The sequence below is a fragment of the Oncorhynchus nerka genome, linkage group LG20 (genome assembly GCF_034236695.1).
Source record: "Oncorhynchus nerka isolate Pitt River linkage group LG20, Oner_Uvic_2.0, whole genome shotgun sequence".
NCBI lineage: Eukaryota > Metazoa > Chordata > Actinopteri > Salmoniformes > Salmonidae > Oncorhynchus > Oncorhynchus nerka.
In genome coordinates, this window is record NC_088415.1 from 15,639,325 (window position 1) to 15,661,002 (window position 21,678).

General features: G+C 47.0%; 1 protein-coding gene across 1 annotated transcript in view; it reads left to right on the plus strand.

The window, feature by feature from the left end:
- The window catches only part of LOC115123110 (ERC protein 2-like), a 513,551-nt gene that overhangs the window by 236,272 nt on the left and 255,601 nt on the right, over positions 1–21,678 (plus strand). The window contains exon 13 of the mRNA XM_065005262.1: positions 7,620–7,751. Within this exon, the coding sequence (XP_064861334.1) occupies positions 7,620–7,751 (132 nt within the window). The remainder of the gene's footprint in view (positions 1–7,619; positions 7,752–21,678) is intronic.

Consider the following 21,678-nt stretch of genomic DNA (forward strand, 5'->3'; position numbering starts at 1 on the left):
AGAGATAGATACGGAGAGGTAGAGAGATGGATACTGAGAGGTATAGAGATGGATACGGAGAGGTAGAGAGGGAGAAAGATGGATACAGAGAGGTAGAGAAGGAGAAAGATGGATACGGAGAGGTAGAGAGATAGATACGGAGAGGTAGAGAGATAGATACGGAGAGGTAGAGAGATAGATACGGAGAGGTAGAGAGATAGATTCGGAGAGGTAGAGAGATAGATACGGAGAGGTAGAGAGATGGATACAGAGAGGTAGAGAAGGAGAAAGGTAGAGAGATAGATACAGAGAGGTAGAGAGATAGATACAGAGAGGTAGAGAAGGAGAAAGGTAGAGAGATGGATACTGAGAGGTAGAGAGATGGATACTGAGAGGTAGAGAGATAGATACGGAGAGGTAGAGAGATAGATACAGAGAGGTAGAGAGATAGATACGGAGAGGTAGAGAGATAGATACAGAGAGGTAGAGAGATAGATACGGAGATGTAGAGAGATGGATACTGAGAGGTATAGAGATGGATACGGAGAGGTAGAGAGGGAGAAAGATGGATACAGAGAGGTAGAGAAGGAGAAAGGTAGAGAGATAGATACAGAGAGATAGAGAAGGAGAAAGATGGATACAGAGAGGTAGAGAAGGAGAAAGGTAGAGAGATAGATACGGAGAGGTAGAGAGATAGATACGGAGAGGTAGAGAAGGAGAAAGATTGATACAGAGAGGTAGAGAAGGAGAAAGATGGAAGGAGAAAGATTGATACAGAGGTAGAGAAGGAGAAAAAGATGGATACAGAGAGGTAGAGAAGGAGAAAGATTGATACAGAGAGGTAGAGAAGGAGAAAGGTAGAGAGATGGATACAGAGAGGTAGAGAAGGAGAAAGATTGATACAGAGAGGTAGAGAAGGAGAAAGGTAGAGAGATGGATACAGAGAGGTAGAGAAGCAGAAAGATGGATACAGAGAGGTAGAGAAGGAGAAAGGTAGAGAAGAGATAGATACGGAGAGGTAGAGAGATAGATACGGAGAGGTAGAGAAGGAGAAAGAGAAAGATTGATACAGAGAGGTAGAGAAGGAGAAAGGTAGAGAGATGGATACAGAGAGGTAGAGAAGGAGAAAGATTGATACAGAGAGGTAGAGAAAGGAGAAAGGTAGAGAGATAGATACAGAGAGGTAGAGAAGCAGAAAGATTGATACAGAGAGGTAGAGAAGGAGAAAGATGGATACAGAGAGGTAGAGAAGGAGAAAGATTGATACAGAGAGGTAGAGAAGGATAAATATGGATACAGAGAGGTAGACAGATGGATACAGAGGAGAAAGGTGAGAGGGAGAAAGATGGATACAGAGAGTAGAGAAGGAGAAAGATTGATACAGAGGGGTAGAGAAGGAGAAAGGTAGAGAGATGGATACAGAGAGGTAGAGAAGAAGAAAGATTGATACAGAGAGGTAGAGAAGGAGAAAGATGGATACAGAGAGGTAGAGAAGGAGAAAGATTGATACAGAGAGGTAGAGAAGGAGATGGATACAGAGAGGGTGAGAGGGAGAAAGATGGATACAGAGAGGGAGAAAGATGGATACAGAGGGGTAGAGAAGGAGAAAGGTAGAGAGATGGATACAGAGAGGTAGAGAAGGAGAAAGATGGATACAGAGAGGTACAGAGAGGTAGAGAAGGAGAAAGATTGATACAGAGGTAGAGAAGGATAAGATGGATACAGAGAGGTAGAGAAGGAGAGAATACAGAGAGGTAGAAGAAGAAAGATTGATACAGAGAGGTGAGAGGGAGAAAGATGGATACAGAGAGGTAGAGAAAGATGGATACAGAGAGATGGTGAGAGGGAGAAAGATTGATTACAGAGAGGTAGAGAAGGATAAATATGGATACAGAGACAGAGAGGTAGACAGATGGATACAGAGAGGGTGAGAGGGAGAAAGATTGATACAGAGAGGTAGAGAAGGATAAATATGGATACAGAGAGGTAGACAGATGGATACAGAGAGGGTGAGAGGGAGAAAGATGGATACAGAGAGGTAGAAAGATGGATACAGAGAGGTAGAGAAGGAGGAATATGGATACATAGAGGTAGAAAGATGGATACAGAGAGGTAGAAAGATTTTTATTTTTTATTTTATTTTATTTCACCTTTATTTAACCAGGTAGGCTAGTTGAGAACAAGTTCTCATTTGCAACTGCGACCTGGCCAAGATAAAGCATAGCAGTGTGAACAGACAACACAGAGTTACACATGGAGTAAGCAATTAACAAGTCAATAACACAGTAGAAATAAAATGGGCAGTCTATATACAATGTGTGCAAAAGGCATGAGGAGGTAGGCGAATAATACAATTTTGCAGATTAACACTGGGGTGATAAAAGATCAGATGGTCATGTACAGGTAGAGATATTGGTGTGCAAAAGAGCAGAAAAGTAAATAAATAAATAAATAAAATTTAAAAAAACAGTATAAAAACAGTATGGGGATGAGGTAGGTGAAAATGGGTGGGCTATTTACCAATAGACTATGTACAGCTGCAGCGATCGGTTAGCTGCTCGGATAGCTGATGTTTGAAGTTGGTGAGGGAGATAAAAGTCTCCAACTTCAGCGATTTTTGCAGTTCATTCCAGTCACAGGCAGCAGAGTACTGGAACGAAAGGCGGCCAAATGAGGTGTTGGCTTTAGGGATGATCAGTGAGATACACCTGCTGGAGCGTGTGCTACGGATGGGTGTTGCCATCGTGACCAGTGAACTGAGATAAGGCGGAGCTTTACCTAGCATGGACTTGTAGATGACCTGGAGCCAGTGGGTCTGGCGACGAATATGTAGCGAGGGCCAGCCGACTAGAGCATACAAGTCGCAGTGGTGGGTGGTATAAGGTGCTTTGGTGACAAAACGGATGGCACTATGATAGACTGCATCCAGTTTGCTGAGTAGAGTGTTGGAAGCCATTTTGTAGATGACATCGCCGAAATCGAGGATCGGTAGGATAGTCAGTTTTACTAGGGTAAGCTTGGCGGCGTGAGTGAAGGAGGCTTTGTTGCGGAATAGAAAGCCGACTCTTGATTTGATTTTCGATTGGAGATGTTTGATGTGAGTCTGGAAGGAGAGTTTGCAGTCTAGCCAGACACCTAGGTACTTATAGATGTCCACATATTCAAGGTCGGAACCATCCAGGGTGGTGATGCTAGTCGGGCATGCGGGTGCAGGCAGCGATCGGTTGAAAAGCATGCATTTGGTTTTACTCGCGTTTAAGAGCAGTTGGAGGCCACGGAAGGAGTGCTGTATGGCATTGAAGCTCGTTTGAGGTTAGATAGCACAGTGTCCAATGACGGGCCGAAAGTATATAGAATGGTGTCGTCTGCGTAGAGGTGGATCAGGGAATCGCCCGCAGCAAGAGCAACATCATTGATATATACAGAGAAAAGAGTCGGCCCGAGAATTGAACCCTGTGGCACCCCCATAGAGACTGCCAGAGGACCGGACAGCATGCCCTCCGATTTGACACACTGAACTCTGTCTGCAAAGTAATTGGTGAACCAGGCAAGGCAGTCATCCGAGAAACCGAGGCTACTGAGTCTGCCGATAAGAATATGGTGATTGACAGAGTCGAAAGCCTTGGCGAGGTCGATGAAGACGGCTGCACAGTACTGTCTTTTATCGATAGCGGTTATGATATCGTTTAGTACCTTGAGCGTGGCTGAGGTGCACCCATGACCGGCTCGGAAACCAGATTGCACAGCGGAGAAGGTACGGTGGGATTCGAGATGGTCAGTGACCTGTTTGTTGACTTGCCTTAGAAGACCTTAGATAGGCAGGGCAGGATGGATATAGGTCTATAGCAGTTTGGGTCCAGGGTGTCTCCCCCTTTGAAGAGGGGGATGACTGCGGCAGCTTTCCAATCCTTGGGGATCTCAGACGATATGAAAGAGAGGTTGAACAGGCTGGTAATAAGAAAGATGGATACAGAGAGGAAGAAAGATGGATACAGAGAGGTAGAGAAGGAGAAAGATGGATACAGAGAGGTAGAGAAGGAGAAATATGGATACATAAATGTAGAAAGATGGATACAGAGAGGTAGAAAGATGGATACATAGAGGTAGAAAGATGGATACATAGAGGTAGAAATGGATACATAGAGGGAGAACGATGGATACAGAGAGGTAGAAAGATGGATACAGAGAGGAAGAAAGATAGATACAAAGAGGTAGAGAAGGAGAAAGATGGATACAGAGAGGTAAAAAGATGGATACAGAGAGGTAGAGAGATAGATACAGAGAGGTAGAAAGATGGATACAGAGAGGTAGAGAGATAGATACAGAGAGGTAGAAAGATGGATACAGAGAGGTAGAAAGATGGATACAGAGAAGGAGAAAGATGGATACATAGAGGTAGAGAAGGAGTGCGGGAGAGAAGGAGAAAGATGGATACAGAGAGGTAGAGAAGGAGAAAGATGGATACAGAGAGGTAGAGAGGGAGAAAGATGGATACAGAGAGGTAGAGAAGGAGAAAGATGGAGACATAGAGGTAGAAAGATGGATACTGAGAGGGAGAGAAGGAGAAAGATGGATACAGAGAGGTAGAGAAGGAGAAAGATGGAGACATAGAGGTAGAAAGATGGATACTGAGAGGGAGAGAAGGAGAAAGATGGAGACATAGAGGTAGAGAGATGGATACAGAGAGGTAGAGAAGGAGAAAGATGGATACAGAGAGGTAGAGAAGGAGAAAGATGGAGATATAGAGGTAGAGAGATGGATACAGAGAGGTAGAGAAGGAGAAAGATGGATACTGAGAGGGACGGCGAAAGAGACTAAGATTAGAAGCAGACAGTATGATTTATTCTTTAAATGGAGAGAGGGAGAGGGCGCGTCTCTGTCTAGACCAGTATGTATGTGAAAGGTCTGTGTTTGAGTGAAGGCTGGGGATCTGAGGTGCTGAGCTGTGAACGCCGCAGTGGAAATGTGCATTTTCTCACTCTCCACTCGTTTATTTTAGTGATTATATTCCCTCCATCTCAAGCAGAGAGCTAGATTACATAATTAGACTGCCCTCAGGAGACCTGGGCCATGATTGGTCCTACTACACCAATTATCTCTCTCTCTCTCTCTCTCTCTCTCTCTCTCTCTCTCTCTCTCTCTCTGTATGTGTGTCTCTCTGTTTCTGTGTGTGTTACTGTGTGTGTGTCTCTCTGTTTCTGTGTGTGTGTGTCTCTGTTTCTGTGTGTGTTACTGTGTGTGTGTCTCTCTGTTTCTGTGTGTGTTACTGTGTGTGTGTCTCTCTGTTTCTGTGTGTGTGTCTCTGTTTCTGTGTGTGTTACTGTGTGTGTGTCTCTCTGTTTCTGTGTGTGTTACTGTGTGTGTGTCTCTCTGTTACTGTGTGTGTGTCTCTCTGTTTCTGTGTGTGTTACTGTGTGTGTGTCTCTCTGTTTCTGTGTGTGTGTCTCTCTGTTTCTGTGTGTGTTACTGTGTGTGTGTCTCTCTGTTACTGTGTGTGTGTCTCTCTGTTTCTGTGTGTGTTACTGTGTGTGTGTGTCTCTGTTTCTGTGTGTGTTACTGTGTGTGTGTCTCTCTGTTTCTGTGTGTGTGTCTCTCTGTTACTGTGTGTGTGTGTGTGTGTGTGTGTGTGTTACTGTGTGTGTCTCTGTGTGTGTGTTATTGTGTGTGTTTTACTGTGTGTGTGTTACTGTGTGTGTGTCTCTCTGTTACTGTGTGTGTGTCTCTCTGTTACTGTGTGTGTGTCTCTCTGTTTCTGTGTGTGTTACTGTGTGTGTGTCTCTCTGTTTCTGTGTGTGTGTCTCTCTGTTTCTGTGTGTGTGTCTCTCTGTTACTGTGTGTGTGTGTGTGTGTGTGTGTGTGTGTGTGTGTGTGTGTGTGTGTGTGTGTGTCTCTGTGTGTGTGTTACTGTGTGTGTGTTACTGTGTGTGTGTTACTGTGTGTGTATTACTGTGTTACTGTGTGTGTGTTACTGTGTGTGTGTTACTGTGTGTTTGTTACTGTGTGTGTGTTACTGTGTGTGTGTTACTGTGTGTGTGTGTGTTACTGTGTGTGTGTGTTACTGTGTGTGTGTGTTTCTGTGTGTGTGTCTCTCTGTTACTGTGTGTGTGTGTGTGTTACTGTGTGTGTCTCTGTGTGTGTGTTACTGTGTGTGTTTTACTGTGTGTGTGTTACTGTGTGTGTGTGTCTCTGTTACTGTGTGTGTGTCTCTCTGTTACTGTGTGTGTGTCTCTCTGTTTCTGTGTGTGTTACTGTGTGTGTGTCTCTCTGTTTCTGTGTGTGTGTCTCTCTGTTACTGTGTGTGTGTGTGTGTGTGTGTGTGTGTGTGTGTGTGTGTGTGTGTGTGTCTCTGTGTGTGTGTTACTGTGTGTGTGTTACTGTGTTACTGTGTGTGTGTTACTGTGTTACTGTGTGTGTGTTACTGTGTGTTTGTTACTGTGTGTTTGTTACTGTGTGTGTGTTACTGTGTGTGTGTTTCTGTGTGTGTGTTACTGTGTGTGTGTGTGTGTTACTGTGTGTGTGTGTTACTGTGTGTGTTTCTGTGTGTGTGTTACTGTGTGTGTGTGTGTGTGTTACTGTGTGTGTGTTACTGTGTGTGTGTTTCTGTGTGTGTGTTACTGTGTGTGTGTGTTACTGTGTGTGTGTTACTGTGTGTGTGTGTGTGTTACTGTGTGTGTGTGTTACTGTGTGTGTGTTACTGTGTGTGTGTTACTGTGTGTCTCTCTGTGAGGTTGTAGCAGCACTTGTTGATCCTACTGCATCGAGTTACTGCCAGCCTGTCACATTCAATTACTACTGATGGAGTGACAAACACTGACTGGCCCTAGAGGCTTCTGTCTGCGCGTGTGTGTGTGAGTGTGTCGCTAAACCCCAGCTGGGACCTGGCGTCAAGATGACCTACCAACCATCCAGCTCTTTGTTTGTTTTTTTGTTGCACTTTTGGACTCCGAGGTTACCTAACTAGTGGTGCTGTTTCTGCTGTGGTGAGGGTTGACCTCCACCGTCTGACACCGAGACTTAACCAACATATCATGTGGACTGTCAATCTCTCTCTATGTCTCTATCTGTTGGGGAAAAGGGAGGTGTTTGAGGTAGCTCTGGCCTGACTCTCAACACCTAGTTACTTGCCTCTGCATCTCAGAGGGCCTTCTCCTGTGAACCTCAGGCCCCCGGACCTCTCTGCTCCGGGAAGAGAGTGTGAATGTGTGAATGTGTGGGCCGAGTGAGGAGAGGAGGAGAGAGGGACTGGATTGGAGGGTTTAGTATTTCTGTCCAATGTTTTCTTTCACAGCTTCGTCACCCAATGTGTGGAAGGATCTATTTTCCCCCTCTCTCCATAGGTGTCAGAAAGGCCACACACACACACACACACACACACACACACACACACACACACACACACACACACACACACACACACACACACACACACACAGAGCTCATACTCCCACTCTCTATCACAGATGTCTTTTTCTTGGGTATTTCTTCCCATTTTCTCCTCTGTCTCTCAGGTAGTTTTGTGGTTCAGTAGAGCTGTGTGATGTACTCTACAGAGCTGGACTGAAACCTGTCATCACTGTCATTGGTTCTGCTCCGGTCCCCTCAATATACCCCCCCCCACACACACTCCTCTTCCTTCCCAGGGGACCATTCGTGAGACAGCTGAGCGAATCAGAGAGCTGGAACGAGCGCTGAGCGAGAGCACAAACACCTCCGCCCACAGGGAGGCACTGTGGGCCCAGGAGGAGGCTGCACGCACGCAAGCACAGAGACAGGTTCATGCCAAACACTACCCACACACACACACACTGCCCACACACACACTACCCCCCCCCCCCACACACACACACACACTACCCACACACACACACACACTACCCACACACACACGCACACACACTACCCACACAAACACACACACACACACACACTACCCACACACACACACACTACCCACACACACACGCACACACACTACCCACACAAACACACACACCCCACACACACACACACACACACACACACACACACACTACCCACCACACACACACACACACCCACACACACACACACACACACACACACACACACACACACACACACACACTACCCACACACACACACACTACCCACACACACACACACACACTAACCACACACACACACACACACACACACACACACACACACACACACACACACACACACACACACACACACACACACTACCCACACAAACACACACACACACACACACTACCCACACTACCCACACCACACACACACACACACACACACACACACACACACACACACACACACACACACACACACACACACACACACACACACACCACACACATACACACACACACACACCCACACCCACACACACACATACACAAATACACTTGGTCCTTGGTCCTTGCTGTCTTTTCATCATATACTGAACATTGATATATTATTTTATTATTATTAGGATGTTATAACACACATTATAGATCAGAGAACTAATAGTAAACCAGTAATTGCACCTCCATGTGGCCAGAGATGTAATAGCAGATAGAAGGTATTTAGTTCGGCTCGTTAACACTGACTCCATCTGATGATGAGACCTCCTCCTCTCTGTCCTGCTGTCATTTAACTGACCATTCCTCTTCCTCCTCCTCTCTGTCCTGCTGTCATTTAACTGACCATTCCTCCTCCTCCTTCTCCTCCTCCTCTCTCTGTCCTGTTGTCATTTAACTGACCATTCCTCCTCCTCCTCCTCCTCCTCCTCCTCCTCTCTCTGTCCTGCTGTCATTTAACTGACCATTCCTCCTCCTCCTCTCTCTTTGTCCTGCTGTCATTTAATTGACCATTCCTCCTCCTCCTCCTCTCTGTCCTGCTGTCATTTAACTGACCATTCCTCCTCCTCCTCTCTCTGTCCTGCTGTCATTTAACTGACCATTCCTCCTCTGTCTCTGTCCTGCTGTCATTTAACTGACCATTCCTCCTCTGTCTCTGTCCTGCTGTCATTTAACTGACCATTCCTCCTCTCCCTGTCCTGCTGTCATTTAACTGACCATTCCTCCTCTGTCTCTGTCCTGCTGTCATTTAACTGACCATTCCTCCTCCTCTCCCTGTCCTGCTGTCATTTAACTGACCATTCCTCCTCTGTCTCTGTCCTGCTGTCATTTAACTGACCATTCCTCCTCCTCTCTCTCCTGCTGTCATTTAACTGACCATTCCTCCTCCTCTCCCTGTCCTGCTGTCATTTAACTGACCATTCCTCCTCTGTCTCTGTCCTGCTGTCATTTAACTGACCATTCCTCCTCCTCTCTCTCCTGCTGTCATTTAACTGACCATTCCTCATCCTCCTCTCTGTCCTGCTGTCATTTACCTGACCATTCCTCCTCTGTCTCTGTCCTGCTGTCATTTAACTGACCATTCCTCCTCTGTCTCTGTCCTGCTGTCATTTAACTGACCATTCCTCCTCTGTCTCTGTCCTGCTGTCATTTAACTGACCATTCCTCCTCTGTCTCTGTCCTGCTGTCATTTAACTGACCATTCCTTCTCTGTCTCTGTCCTGCTGTCATTTAACTGACCATTCCTCCTCTGTCTCTGTCCTGCTGTCATTTAACTGACCATTCCTCCTCTGTCTCTGTCCTGCTGTCATTTAACTGACCATTCCTCCTCTGTCTCTGTCCTGCTGTCATTTAACTGACCATTCCTACTCTGTCTCTGTCCTGCTGTCATTTAACTGACCATTCCTCCTCCTCCTCTCTGTCCTGCTGTCATTTAACTGACCATTCCTCCTCTGTCTCTGTCCTGCTGTCATTTAACTGACCATTCCTCCTCTGTCTCTGTCCTGCTGTCATTTAACTGACCATTCCTCCTCTGTCTCTGTCCTGCTGTCATTTAACTGACCATTCCTCCTCCTCTTCTCTCTGTCCTTCTGTCATTTAACTGACCATTCCTCCTCTGTCTCTGTCCTGCTGTCATTTAACTGACCATTCCTCCCTCCTCCTCTCTGTCCTGCTGTCATTTAACTGACCATTCCTCCTCCTCTCTGTCCTGCTGTCATTTAACTGACCATTCCTCCTCCTCCTCTCCCTGTCCTGCTGTCATTTAACTGACCATTTCTCCTCCTCCTCTCTGTCCTGCTGTCATTTAACTGACCATTCCTCCTCTGTCTCTGTCCTGCTGTCATTTAACTGACCATTCCTCCTCCTCTCCCTGTCCTGCTGTCATTTAACTGACCATTCCTCCTCCTCCTCTCTGTCCTGCTGTCATTTAACTGACCATTCCTCCTCTGTCTCTGTCTCTGTCCTGCTGTCATTTAACTGACCATTCCTCCTCTGTCTCTGTCCTGCTGTCATTTAACTGACCATTCCTCCTCTGTCTCTGTCCTGCTGTCATTTAACTGACCATTCCTCCTCCTCTCCCTGTCCTGCTGTCATTTAACTGACCATTCCTCCTCCTCCTCTGTCCTGTCCTGCTGTCATTTAACTGACCATTCCTCCTCCTCCTCCCTGTCCTGCTGTCATTTAACTGACCATTCCTCCTCTGTCTCTGTCCTGCTGTCATTTAACTGACCATTCCTCCTCTGTCTCTGTCCTGCTGTCATTTAACTGACCATTCCTCCTCCTCCTCTCCCTGTCCTGCTGTCATTTAACTGACCATTCCTCCTCTGTCTCTGTCCTGCTGTCATTTAACTGACCATTCCTCCTCTGTCTCTGTCCTGCTGTCATTTAACTGACCATTCCTCCTCTGTCTCTGTCCTGCTGTCATTTTTCCTCTGTCTCTGTCCTGCTGTCATTTAACTGACCATTCCTCCTCTGTCTCTGTCCTGCTGTCATTTAACTGACCATTCCTCCTCCTCTGTCTCTGTCCTGCTGTCATTTAACTGACCATTCCTCCTCTGTCTCTGTCCTGTCATGTCATTTAACTGCTGTGACCATTCCTCCTCTGTCTCTGTCCTGCTGTCATTTAACTGACCATTCCTCCTCTGTCTCTGTCCTGCTGTCATTTAACTGACCATTCCTCCTCTGTCTCTGTCCTGCTGTCATTTAACTGACCATTCCTCCTCTGTCTCTGTCCTGCTGTCATTTAACTGACCATTCCTCCTCTGTCTCTGTCCTGCTGTCATTTAACTGACCATTCCTCCTCTGTCTCTGTCCTGTCCTGCTGTCATTTAACTGACCATTCCTCCTCTGTCTCTGTCCTGCTGTCATTTAACTGACCATTCCTCCTCTGTCTCTGTCCTGCTGTCATTTAACTGACCATTCCTCCTCCTCCTCTCTGTCCTGCTGTCATTTAACTGACCATTCCTCCTCTGTCTCTGTCTCTGTCCTGCTGTCATTTAACTGACCATTCCTCCTCTGTCTCTGTCCTGCTGTCATTTAACTGACCATTCCTCCTCCTCTCCCTGTCCTGCTGTCATTTAACTGACCATTCCTCCTCCTCCTCTCTGTCCTGCTGTCATTTAACTGACCATTCCTCCTCTGTCATTTAACTGACCATTCCTCCTCTGTCTCTGTCCTGCTGTCATTTAACTGACCATTCCTCCTCTGTCTCTGTCCTGCTGTCATTTAACTGACCATTCCTCCTCTGTCTCTGTCCTGCTGTCATTTAACTGACCATTCCTCCTCCTCTCCCTGTCCTGCTGTCATTTAACTGACCATTCCTCCTCCTCTCCCTGTCCTGCTGTCATTTAACTGATTCCTCCATTCCTGTCCCTGTCATTTAACTGACCATTCCTCCTCTGTCCTGCTGTCATTTAACTGACCATTCCTCCTCTGTCTCTGTCCTGCTGTCATTTAACTGACCATTCCTCCTCCATTCCTCCTCTCTCTGTCCTGCTGTCATTTAACTGACCATTCCTTCTCTGTCCATTTAACTGACCATTCTCTGTCCTGCTGTCATTTAACTGACCATTCCTCCTCTGTCTCTGTCCTGCTGTCATTTAACTGACCATTCCTCCTCTGTCTCTGTCCTGCTGTCATTTAACTGACCATTCCTCCTGCTGTCTCTGACCATTCCTCTCTGTCCTGCTGTCATTTAACTGACCATTCCTCCTCCTCTGTCTCTGTCCTGCTGTCATTTAACTGACCATTCCTCCTCTGTCTCTGTCCTGCTGTCATTTAACTGACCATTCCTCCTCCTCTCCCTGTCCTGCTGTCATTTAACTGACCATTCCTCCTCCTCTCTCTGTCCTGCTGTCATTTAACTGACCATTCCTCCTCTGTCTCTGTCTCTGTCCTGCTGTCATTTAACTGACCATTCCTCCTCTGTCTCTGTCCTGCTGTCATTTAACTGACCATTCCTCCTCTGTCTCTGTCCTGCTGTCATTTAACTGACCATTCCTCCTCTCTCCTCTGTCCTGCTGTCATTTAACTGACCATTCCTCCTCCTCTCCCTGTCCTGCTGTCATTTAACTGACCATTCCTCCTCCTCTCCCTGTCCTGCTGTCATTTAACTGACCATTCCTCCTCTGTCTCTGTCCTGCTGTCATTTAACTGACCATTCCTCCTCTGTCTCTGTCCTCCTGTCATTTAACTGACCATTCCTCCTCCTCTGTCTCTGTCCTGCTGTCATTTAACTGACCATTCCTCCTCTGTCTCTGTCCTGCTGTCATTTAACTGACCATTCCTCCTCTGTCTCTGTCCTGCTGTCATTTAACTGACCATTCCTCCTCTGTCTCTGTCCTGCTGTCATTTAACTGACCATTCCTCCTCTGTCTCTGTCCTGCTGTCATTTAACTGACCATTCCTCCTCTGTCTCTGTCCTGCTGTCATTTAACTGACCATTCCTCCTCTGTCTCTGTCCTGCTGTCATTTAACTGACCATTTCCTCCTCTGTCTGCTGACCATTCCTCCTCTGTCTCTGTCCTGCTGTCATTTAACTGACCATTCCTCCTCCTCTCCCTGTCCTGCTGTCATTTAACTGACCATTCCTCCTCCTCTGTCTCTGTCCTGCTGTCATTTAACTGACCATTCCTCCTCTGTCTCTGTCCTGCTGTCATTTAACTGACCATTCCTCCTCTGTCTCTGTCCTGCTGTCATTTAACTGACCATTCCTCCTCCTCTCTCTGTCCTGCTGTCATTTAACTGACCATTCCTCCTCTGTCTCTGTCCTGCTGTCATTTAACTGACCATTCCTCCTCTGTCTCTGTCCTGCTGTCATTTAACTGACCATTCCTCCTCCTCCTCTCTGTCCTGCTGTCATTTAACTGACCATTCTGTCTCCTCCTCTGTCTCTGTCCTGCTGTCATTTAACTGACATTCATTCCTCCTCTGTCATTTCTGTCCTGCTGTCATTTAACTGACCATTCCTCCTCCTCTGTCTCTGTCCTGCTGTCATTTAACTGACCATTCCTCCTCTGTCTCTGTCCTGCTGTCATTTAACTGACCATTCCTCCTCTGTCTCTGTCCTGCTGTCATTTAACTGACCATTCCTCCTCTGTCTCTGTCCTGCTGTCATTTAACTGACCATTCCTCCTCCTCTCCCTGTCCTGCTGTCATTTAACTGACCATTCCTCCCATTCCTGTCCTGCTGTCATTTAACTGACCATTCCTCCTCTGTCTCTGTCCTGCTGTCATTTAACTGACCATTCCTCCTCTGTCTCTGTCCTGCTGTCATTTAACTGACCATTCCTCCTCTGTCTCTGTCCTGCTGTCATTTAACTGACCATTCCTCCTCTGTCTCTGTCCTGCTGTCATTTAACTGACCATTCCTCCTCTGTCTCTGTCCTGCTGTCATTTAACTGACCATTCCTCCTCTGTCTCTGTCCTGCTGTCATTTAACTGACCATTCCTCCTCTGTCTCTGTCCTGCTGTCATTTAACTGTCCATTCCTCCTCCTCCTCTCTGTCCTGCTGTCATTTAACTGACCATTCCTCCTCTGTCCTCTGTCATTTCTGTCCTGCTGTCATTTAACTGACCATTCCTCCTCTCCTCTGTCCTGCTGTCATTTAACTGACCATTCCTCCTCCTGTCCTCTGTCCTGCTGTCATTTAACTGACCATTCCTCCTCTCCCTCTCCTGTCATTTATGTCATTTAACTGACTGTCATTTAACTGATTCCTCCCTCTGTCTCTGTCCTGCTGTCATTTAACTGACCATTCCTCCTCTGTCTCTGTCCTGCTGTCATTTAACTGACCATTCCTCCTCCTCTCCCTGTCCTGCTGTCATTTAACTGACCATTCCTCCTCCTCTCCCTGTCCTGCTGTCATTTAACTGACCATTCCTCCTCCTCCTCTCTGTCCTGCTGTCATTTAACTGACCATTCCTCCTCTGTCTCTGTCCTGCTGTCATTTAACTGACCATTCCTCCTCTGTCTCTGTCCTGCTGTCATTTAACTGACCATTCCTCCTCTGTCTCTGTCCTCCTGTCATTTAACTGACCATTCCTCCTCCTCTGTCTCTGTCCTGCTGTCATTTAACTGACCATTCCTCCTCTGTCTCTGTCCTGCTGTCATTTAACTGACCATTCCTCCTCTGTCTCTGTCCTGCTGTCATTTAACTGACCATTCCTCCTCTGTCTCTGTCCTGCTGTCATTTAACTGACCATTCCTCCTCTGTCTCTGTCCTGCTGTCATTTAACTGACCATTCCTCCTCTGTCTCTGTCCTGCTGTCATTTAACTGACCATTCCTCCTCTGTCTCTGTCCTGCTGTCATTTAACTGACCATTCCTCCTCTGTCTCTGTCCTGCTGTCATTTAACTGACCATTCCTCCTCTGTCTCTGTCCTGCTGTCATTTAACTGACCATTCCTCCTCTGTCTCTGTCCTGCTGTCATTTAACTGACCATTCCTCCTCTGTCTCTGTCCTGCATTGTCATTTAACTGACCATTCCTCCTCTGTCTCTGTCCTGCTGTCATTTAACTGACCATTCCTCCTCTGTCTCTGTCCTGCTGTCATTTAACTGACCATTCCTCCTCTGTCTCTGTCCTGCTGTCATTTAACTGACCATTCCTCCTCTGTCTCTGTCCTGCTGTCATTTAACTGACCATTCCTCCTCTGTCTCTGTCCTGCTGTCATTTAACTGACCATTTCCTCCTCTGTCTCTGTCCTGCTGTCATTTAACTGACCATTCCTCCTCTGTCTCTGTCCTGCTGTCATTTAACTGACCATTCCTCCTCTGTCTCTGTCCTGCTGTCATTTAACTGACCATTCCTCCTCTGTCTCTGTCCTGCTGTCATTTAACTGACCATTCCTCCTCCTCCTCTCTGTCCTGCTGTCATTTAACTGACCATTCCTCCTCTGTCTCTGTCCTGCTGTCATTTAACTGACCATTCCTCCTCTGTCTCTGTCCTGCTGTCATTTAACTGACCATTCCTCCTCTGTCTCTGTCCTGCTGTCATTTAACTGACCATTCCTCCTCTGTCTCTGTCCTGCTGTCATTTAACTGACCATTCCTTCTCTGTCTCTGTCCTCCTGTCATTTAACTGACCATTCCTCCTCCTCTGTCTCTGTCCTGCTGTCATTTAACTGACCATTCCTCCTCTGTCTCTGTCCTGCTGTCATTTAACTGACCATTCCTCCTCTGTCTCTGTCCTGCTGTCATTTAACTGACCATTCCTCCTCTGTCTCTGTCCTGCTGTCATTTAACTGACCATTCCTCCTCTGTCTCTGTCCTGCTGTCATTTAACTGACCATTCCTCCTCTGTCTCTGTCCTGCTGTCATTTAACTGACCATTCCTCCTCTGTCTCTGTCCTGCTGTCATTTAACTGACCATTCCTCCTCTGTCTCTGTCCTGCTGTCATTTAACTGACCATTCCTCCTCTGTCTCTGTCCTGCTGTCATTTAACTGACCATTCCTCCTCTGTCTCTGTCCTGCTGTCATTTAACTGACCATTCCTCCTCTGTCTCTGTCCTGCTGTCATTTAACTGACCATTCCTTCTCTGTCTCTGTCCTCCTGTCATTTAACTGACCATTCCTCCTCCTCTGTCTCTGTCCTGCTGTCATTTAACTGACCATTCCTCCTCTGTCTCTGTCCTGCTGTCATTTAACTGACCATTCCTCCTCTGTCTCTGTCCTGCTGTCATTTAACTGACCATTCCTCCTCTGTCTCTGTCCTGCTGTCATTTAACTGACCATTCCTCCTCCTCCTCTCTCTGTCCTGCTGTCATTTAACTGACCATTCCTCCTCTGTCTCTGTCCTGCTGTCATTTAACTGACCATTCCTCCTCTCTCTGTCCTGCTGTCATTTAACTGACCATTCCTCCTCTGTCTCTGTCCTGCTGTCATTTAACTGTCATTTTGACCATTCCTCTGTCTCTGTCCTGCTGTCATTTAACTGACCATTCCTCCTCTGTCTCTGTCCTGCTGTCATTTAACTGACCATTCCTCCTCCTCCTCCTCTGTCCTGCTGTCATTTAACTGACCATTCCTCCTCCTCCTCTCCCTGTCCTGCTGTCATTTAACTGACCATTCCTCCTCTGTCTCTGTCCTGCTGTCATTTAACTGACCATTTCCTCCTCTGTCTCTGTCCTGCTGTCATTTAACTGACCATTCCTCCTCCTCCTCTCTCTGTCCTGCTGTCATTTCATTTAACTGACCATTCCTCCTCTGTCTCTGTCCTGCTGTCATTTAACTGTGACCATTCCTCCTCTGTCTCTGTCCTGCTGTCATTTAACTGACCATTCCTCCTCTGTCTCTGTCCTGCTGTCATTTAACTGACCATTCCTCCTCTCCTCTCTGTCCTGCTGTCATTTAACTGACCATTCCTCCTCTCCTGCTGTCATTTGTCTCTGTCCTGCTGTCATTTAACTGACCATTCCTCCTCTGTCTCTGTCCTGCTGTCATTTAACTGACCATTCCTCCTCTGTCTCTGTCCTGCTGTCATTTAACTGACCATTCCTCCCTCTGTCTCTGTCCTGCTGTCATTTAACTGACCATTCCTCCTCTGTCTCTGTCCTGCTGTCATTTAACTGACCATTCCTCCTCTGTCTCTGTCCTGCTGTCATTTAACTGACCATTCCTCCTCTGTCTCTGTCCTGCTGTCATTTAACTGACCATTCCTCCTCTGTCTCTGTCCTGCTGTCATTTAACTGACCATTCCTCCTCTGTCTCTGTCCTGCTGTCATTTAACTGACCATTCCTCCTCTGTCTCTGTCCTGCTGTCATTTAACTGACCATTCCTCCTCTGTCTCTGTCCTGCTGTCATTTAACTGACCATTCCTCCTCTGTCTCTGTCCTGCTGTCATTTAACTGATTCCTCCTCTTCTCTGTCCCTCTCTGTCTCTGTCCTTGTCATTTGTCATTTGCTGTCATTTGACCACCATTCCTCCTCTGTCTCTGTCCTGCTGTCATTTAACTGACCACCTCCTCTGTCTCTGTCCTGCTGTCATTTAACTGACCATTCCTCCTCTGTCTCTGTCCTGCTGTCATTTAACTGACCATTCCTCCTCTGTCTCTGTCCTGCTGTCATTTAACTGACCATTCCTCCTCTGTCTCTGTCCTGCTGTCATTTAACTGACCATTCCTCCTCTGTCTCTGTCCTGCTGTCATTTAACTGACCATTCCTCCTCCTCCTCTCTGTCCTGCTGTCATTTAACTGACCATTCCTCCTCTGTCTCTGTCCTGCTGTCATTTAACTGACCATTCCTCCTCTGTCTCTGTCCTGCTGTCATTTAACTGACCATTCCTCCTCTGTCTCTGTCCTGCTGTCATTTAACTGACCATTCCTCCTCTGTCTCTGTCCTGCTGTCATTTAACTGACCATTCCTCCTCTGTCTCTGTCCTGCTGTCATTTAACTGACCATTCCTCCTCTGTCTCTGTCCTGCTGTCATTTAACTGACCATTCCTCCTCTGTCTCTGTCCTGCTGTCATTTAACTGACCATTCCTCCTCTGTCTCTGTCCTGCTGTCATTTAACTGACCATTCCTCCTCTGTCTCTGTCCTGCTGTCATTTAACTGACCATTCCTCTCTCTGTCTCTGTCCTGCTGTCATTTAACTGACCATTTCCTCCTCTGTCCTCTCTGTCCTGCTGTCATTTAACTGACCATTCCTCCTCTGTCTCTGTCCTGCTGTCATTTAACTGACCATTCCTCCTCTGTCTCTGTCCTGCTGTCATTTAACATTTGACCATTCCTCCTCTGTCTCTGTCCTGCTGTCATTTAACTGACCATTCCTCCTCTGTCTCTGTCCTGCTGTCATTTAACTGACCATTTTGACCATTCCTCCTCTGTCTCTGTCCTGCTGTCATTTAACTGACCATTCCTCCTCTGTCTCTGTCCTGCTGTCATTTAACTGACCATTTCCTCCTCTGTCTCTGTCCTGCTGTCATTTAACTGACCATTCCTCCTCTGTCTCTGTCCTGCTGTCATTTAACTGACCATTCCTCCTCTGTCTCTGTCCTGCTGTCATTTAACTGACCATTCCTCCTCTGTCTCTGTCCTGCTGTCATTTAACTGACCATTCCTCCTCTGTCTCTGTCCTGCTGTCATTTAACTGACCATTCCTCCTCTGTCTCTGTCCTGCTGTCATTTAACTGACCATTCCTCCTCTGTCTCTGTCCTGCTGTCATTTAACTGACCATTCCTCCTCTGTCTCTGTCCTGCTGTCATTTTAATTCCTGACTGTCCATGTCATTTAACTGACCATTCCTCCCTCTCTGTCCTGCTGTCATTTAACTGACCATTCCTCCTCTGTCCTGTCCTGTCATTTAACTGACCATTCCTCCTCTGTCTCTGTCCTGCTGTCATTTAACTGACCATTCCTCCTCTGTCTCTGTCCTGCTGTCATTTAACTGACCATTCCTCCCCTGTCTCTGTCCTGCTGTCATTTAACTGACCATTCCTCCTCTGTCTCTGTCCTGCTGTCATTTAACTGACCATTCCTCCTCTGTCTCTGTCCTGCTGTCATTTAACTGACCATTCCTCCTCTGTCTCTGTCCTGCTGTCATTTAACTGACCATTCCTCCTCTCTCTCTGTCCTGCTGTCATTTAACTGACCATTCCTCCTCCTCCTCTCTCTGTCCTGCTGTCATTTAACTGACCATTCCTCCTCCTCTGTCTCTGTCCTGCTGTCATTTAACTGACCATTCCTCCTCTGTCTCTGTCCTGCTGTCATTTAACTGACCATTCCTCCTCCTCCTCTGTCTCTGTCCTGCTGTCATTTAACTGACCATTCCTCCTCTGTCTCTGTCCTGCTGTCATTTAACTGACCATTCCTCCTCTGTCTCTGTCCTGCTGTCATTTAACTGACCATTCCTCCTCTGTCTCTGTCCTGCTGTCATTTAACTGACCATTCCTCCTCTGTCTCTGTCCTGCTGTCATTTAACTGACCATTTCCTCCTCTGTCTCTGTCCTGCTGTCATTTAACTGACCATTCCTCCTCTGTCTCTGTCCTGCTGTCATTTAACTGACCATTCCTCCTCTCTCTCTGTCCTGCTGTCATTTAACTGACCATTCCTCCTCTGTCTCTGTCCTGCTGTCATTTAACTGACCATTCCTCCTCTGTCTCTGTCCTGCTGTCATTTAACTGACCATTCCTCCTCTGTCCTCTGTCTGACCATTCCTGTCCTGCTGTCATTTAACTGATTCCTCCTCTGCCTCTGTCCTGCTGTCATTTAACTGACCATTCCTCCTCCTCCTCTCTCTGTCCTGCTGTCATTTAACTGACCATTCCTCCTCTGTCTCTGTCCTGCTGTCATTTAACTGACCATTCCTCCTCTGTCTCTGTCCTGCTGTCATTTAACTGACCATTCCTCCTCTGTCTCTGTCCTGCTGTCATTTAATTTTCCTCCTCTGTCTCTGACCATTTTCCATTTCCTCCTCTGTCTCTGTCCTGCTGTCATTTAACTGACCATTCCTCCTCCTGTCTCTGTCCTGCTGTCATTTAACTGACCACCATTTCCTCCTCTGTCTCTGTCCTGCTGTCATTTAACTGACCATTCCTCCTCTGTCTCTGTCCTGCTGTCATTTAACTGACCATTCCTCCTCTGTCTCTGTCCTGCTGTCATTTAACTGACCATTCCTCCTCTGTCTCTGTCCTGCTGTCATTTAACTGACCATTCCTCCTCTGTCTCTGTCCTGCTGTCATTTAACTGACCATTCCTCCTCTGTCTCTGTCCTGCTGTCATTTAACTGACCATTCCTCTCTGTCTCTGTCCTGCTGTCATTTAACTGACCATTCCTCCTCTGTCTCTGTCCTGCTGTCATTTAACTGACCATTCCTCCTCTGTCTCTGTCATTTAACTGACCATTCCTCCTCTGTCTCTGTCCTGCTGTCATTTAACTGACCATTCCTCCTCTGTCTCTGTCCTGCTGTCATTTAACTGACCATTCCTCCTCTGTCTCTGTCCTGCTGTCATTTAACTGACCATTCCTCCTCTGTCCTCCTGTCTCTGTCCTGCTGTCATTTAACTGACCATTCCTCCTCCTGTCTCTGTCCTGCTGTCATTTAACTGACCATTCCTCCTCTGTCTCTGTCCTGCTGTCATTTAACTGACCATTCCTCCTCTGTCTCTGTCCTGCTGTCATTTAACTGACCATTCCTCATTTAACTGACCTCCTCTCTGTCTGTCCTGCTGTCATTTAACTGACCATTCCTCCATTTCTGACCATTCCTCCTCTCTCTGTCCTGCTGTCATTTAACTGACCATTCCTCCTCTGTCTCTGTCCTGCTGTCATTTAACTGACCATTCCTCCTCTGTCTCTGTCCTGCTGTCATTTAACTGACCATTCCTCCTCCTGCTGTCATTTAACTGTCCTGCTGTCATTTAACTGACCATTCCTCCTCTGTCTCTGTCCTGCTGTCATTTAACTGACCATTTCCTCCTCTGTCTCTGTCCTGCTGTCATTTAACTGACCATTCCTCCTCTGTCTCTGTCCTGCTGTCATTTAACTGACCATTCCTCCTCTGTCTCTGTCCTGCTGTCATTTAACTGACCATTCCTCCTCTGTCTCTGTCCTGCTGTCATTTAACTGACCATTCCTCCTCTGTCTCTGTCCTGCTGTCATTTAACTGACCATTCCTCCTCTGTCTCTGTCCTGCTGTCATTTAACTGACCATTCCTCCTCTGTCTCTGTCCTGCTGTCATTTAACTGACCATTCCTCCTCTGTCTCTGTCCTGCTGTCATTTAACTGACCATTCCTCCTCTGTCTCTGTCCTGCTGTCATTTAACTGACCATTCCTCCTCTGACCATTCCTCCTCTGTCCTGCTGTCATTTAACTGACCATTCCTCCTCTGTCTCTGTCCCTGTCATTTTCCATTCCTCCCTCCTCTCTGTCCTGCTGTCATTTAACTGACCATTCCTCCTCTGTCTCTGTCCTGCTGTCATTTACCTGACCATTCCTCCTCTGTCTCTGTCTCTGTCCTGCTGTCATTTAACTGACCATTCCTCCTCTGTCTCTGTCCTGCAGTCATTTAACTGACCATTCCTCCTCTGTCTCTGTCCTGCAGTCATTTAACTGACCATTCCTCCTCTGTCTCTGTCCTGCTGTCATTTAACTGACCATTCCTCCTCTGTCTCTGTCCTGCTGTCATTTAACTGACCATTCCTCCTCTGTCTCTGTCCTGCTGTCATTTAACTGACCATTCCTCCTCTGTCTCTGTCCTGCTGTCTGACCATTCCTCCTCCTGTCTCTGTCCTGCTGTCATTTAACTGACCATTCCTCCTCTGTCTCTGTCCTGCTGTCATTTAACTGACCATTCCTGTCCTGCTCTGTCTCTCTGTCCTGCTGTCATTTACCACTGACCATTCCTCC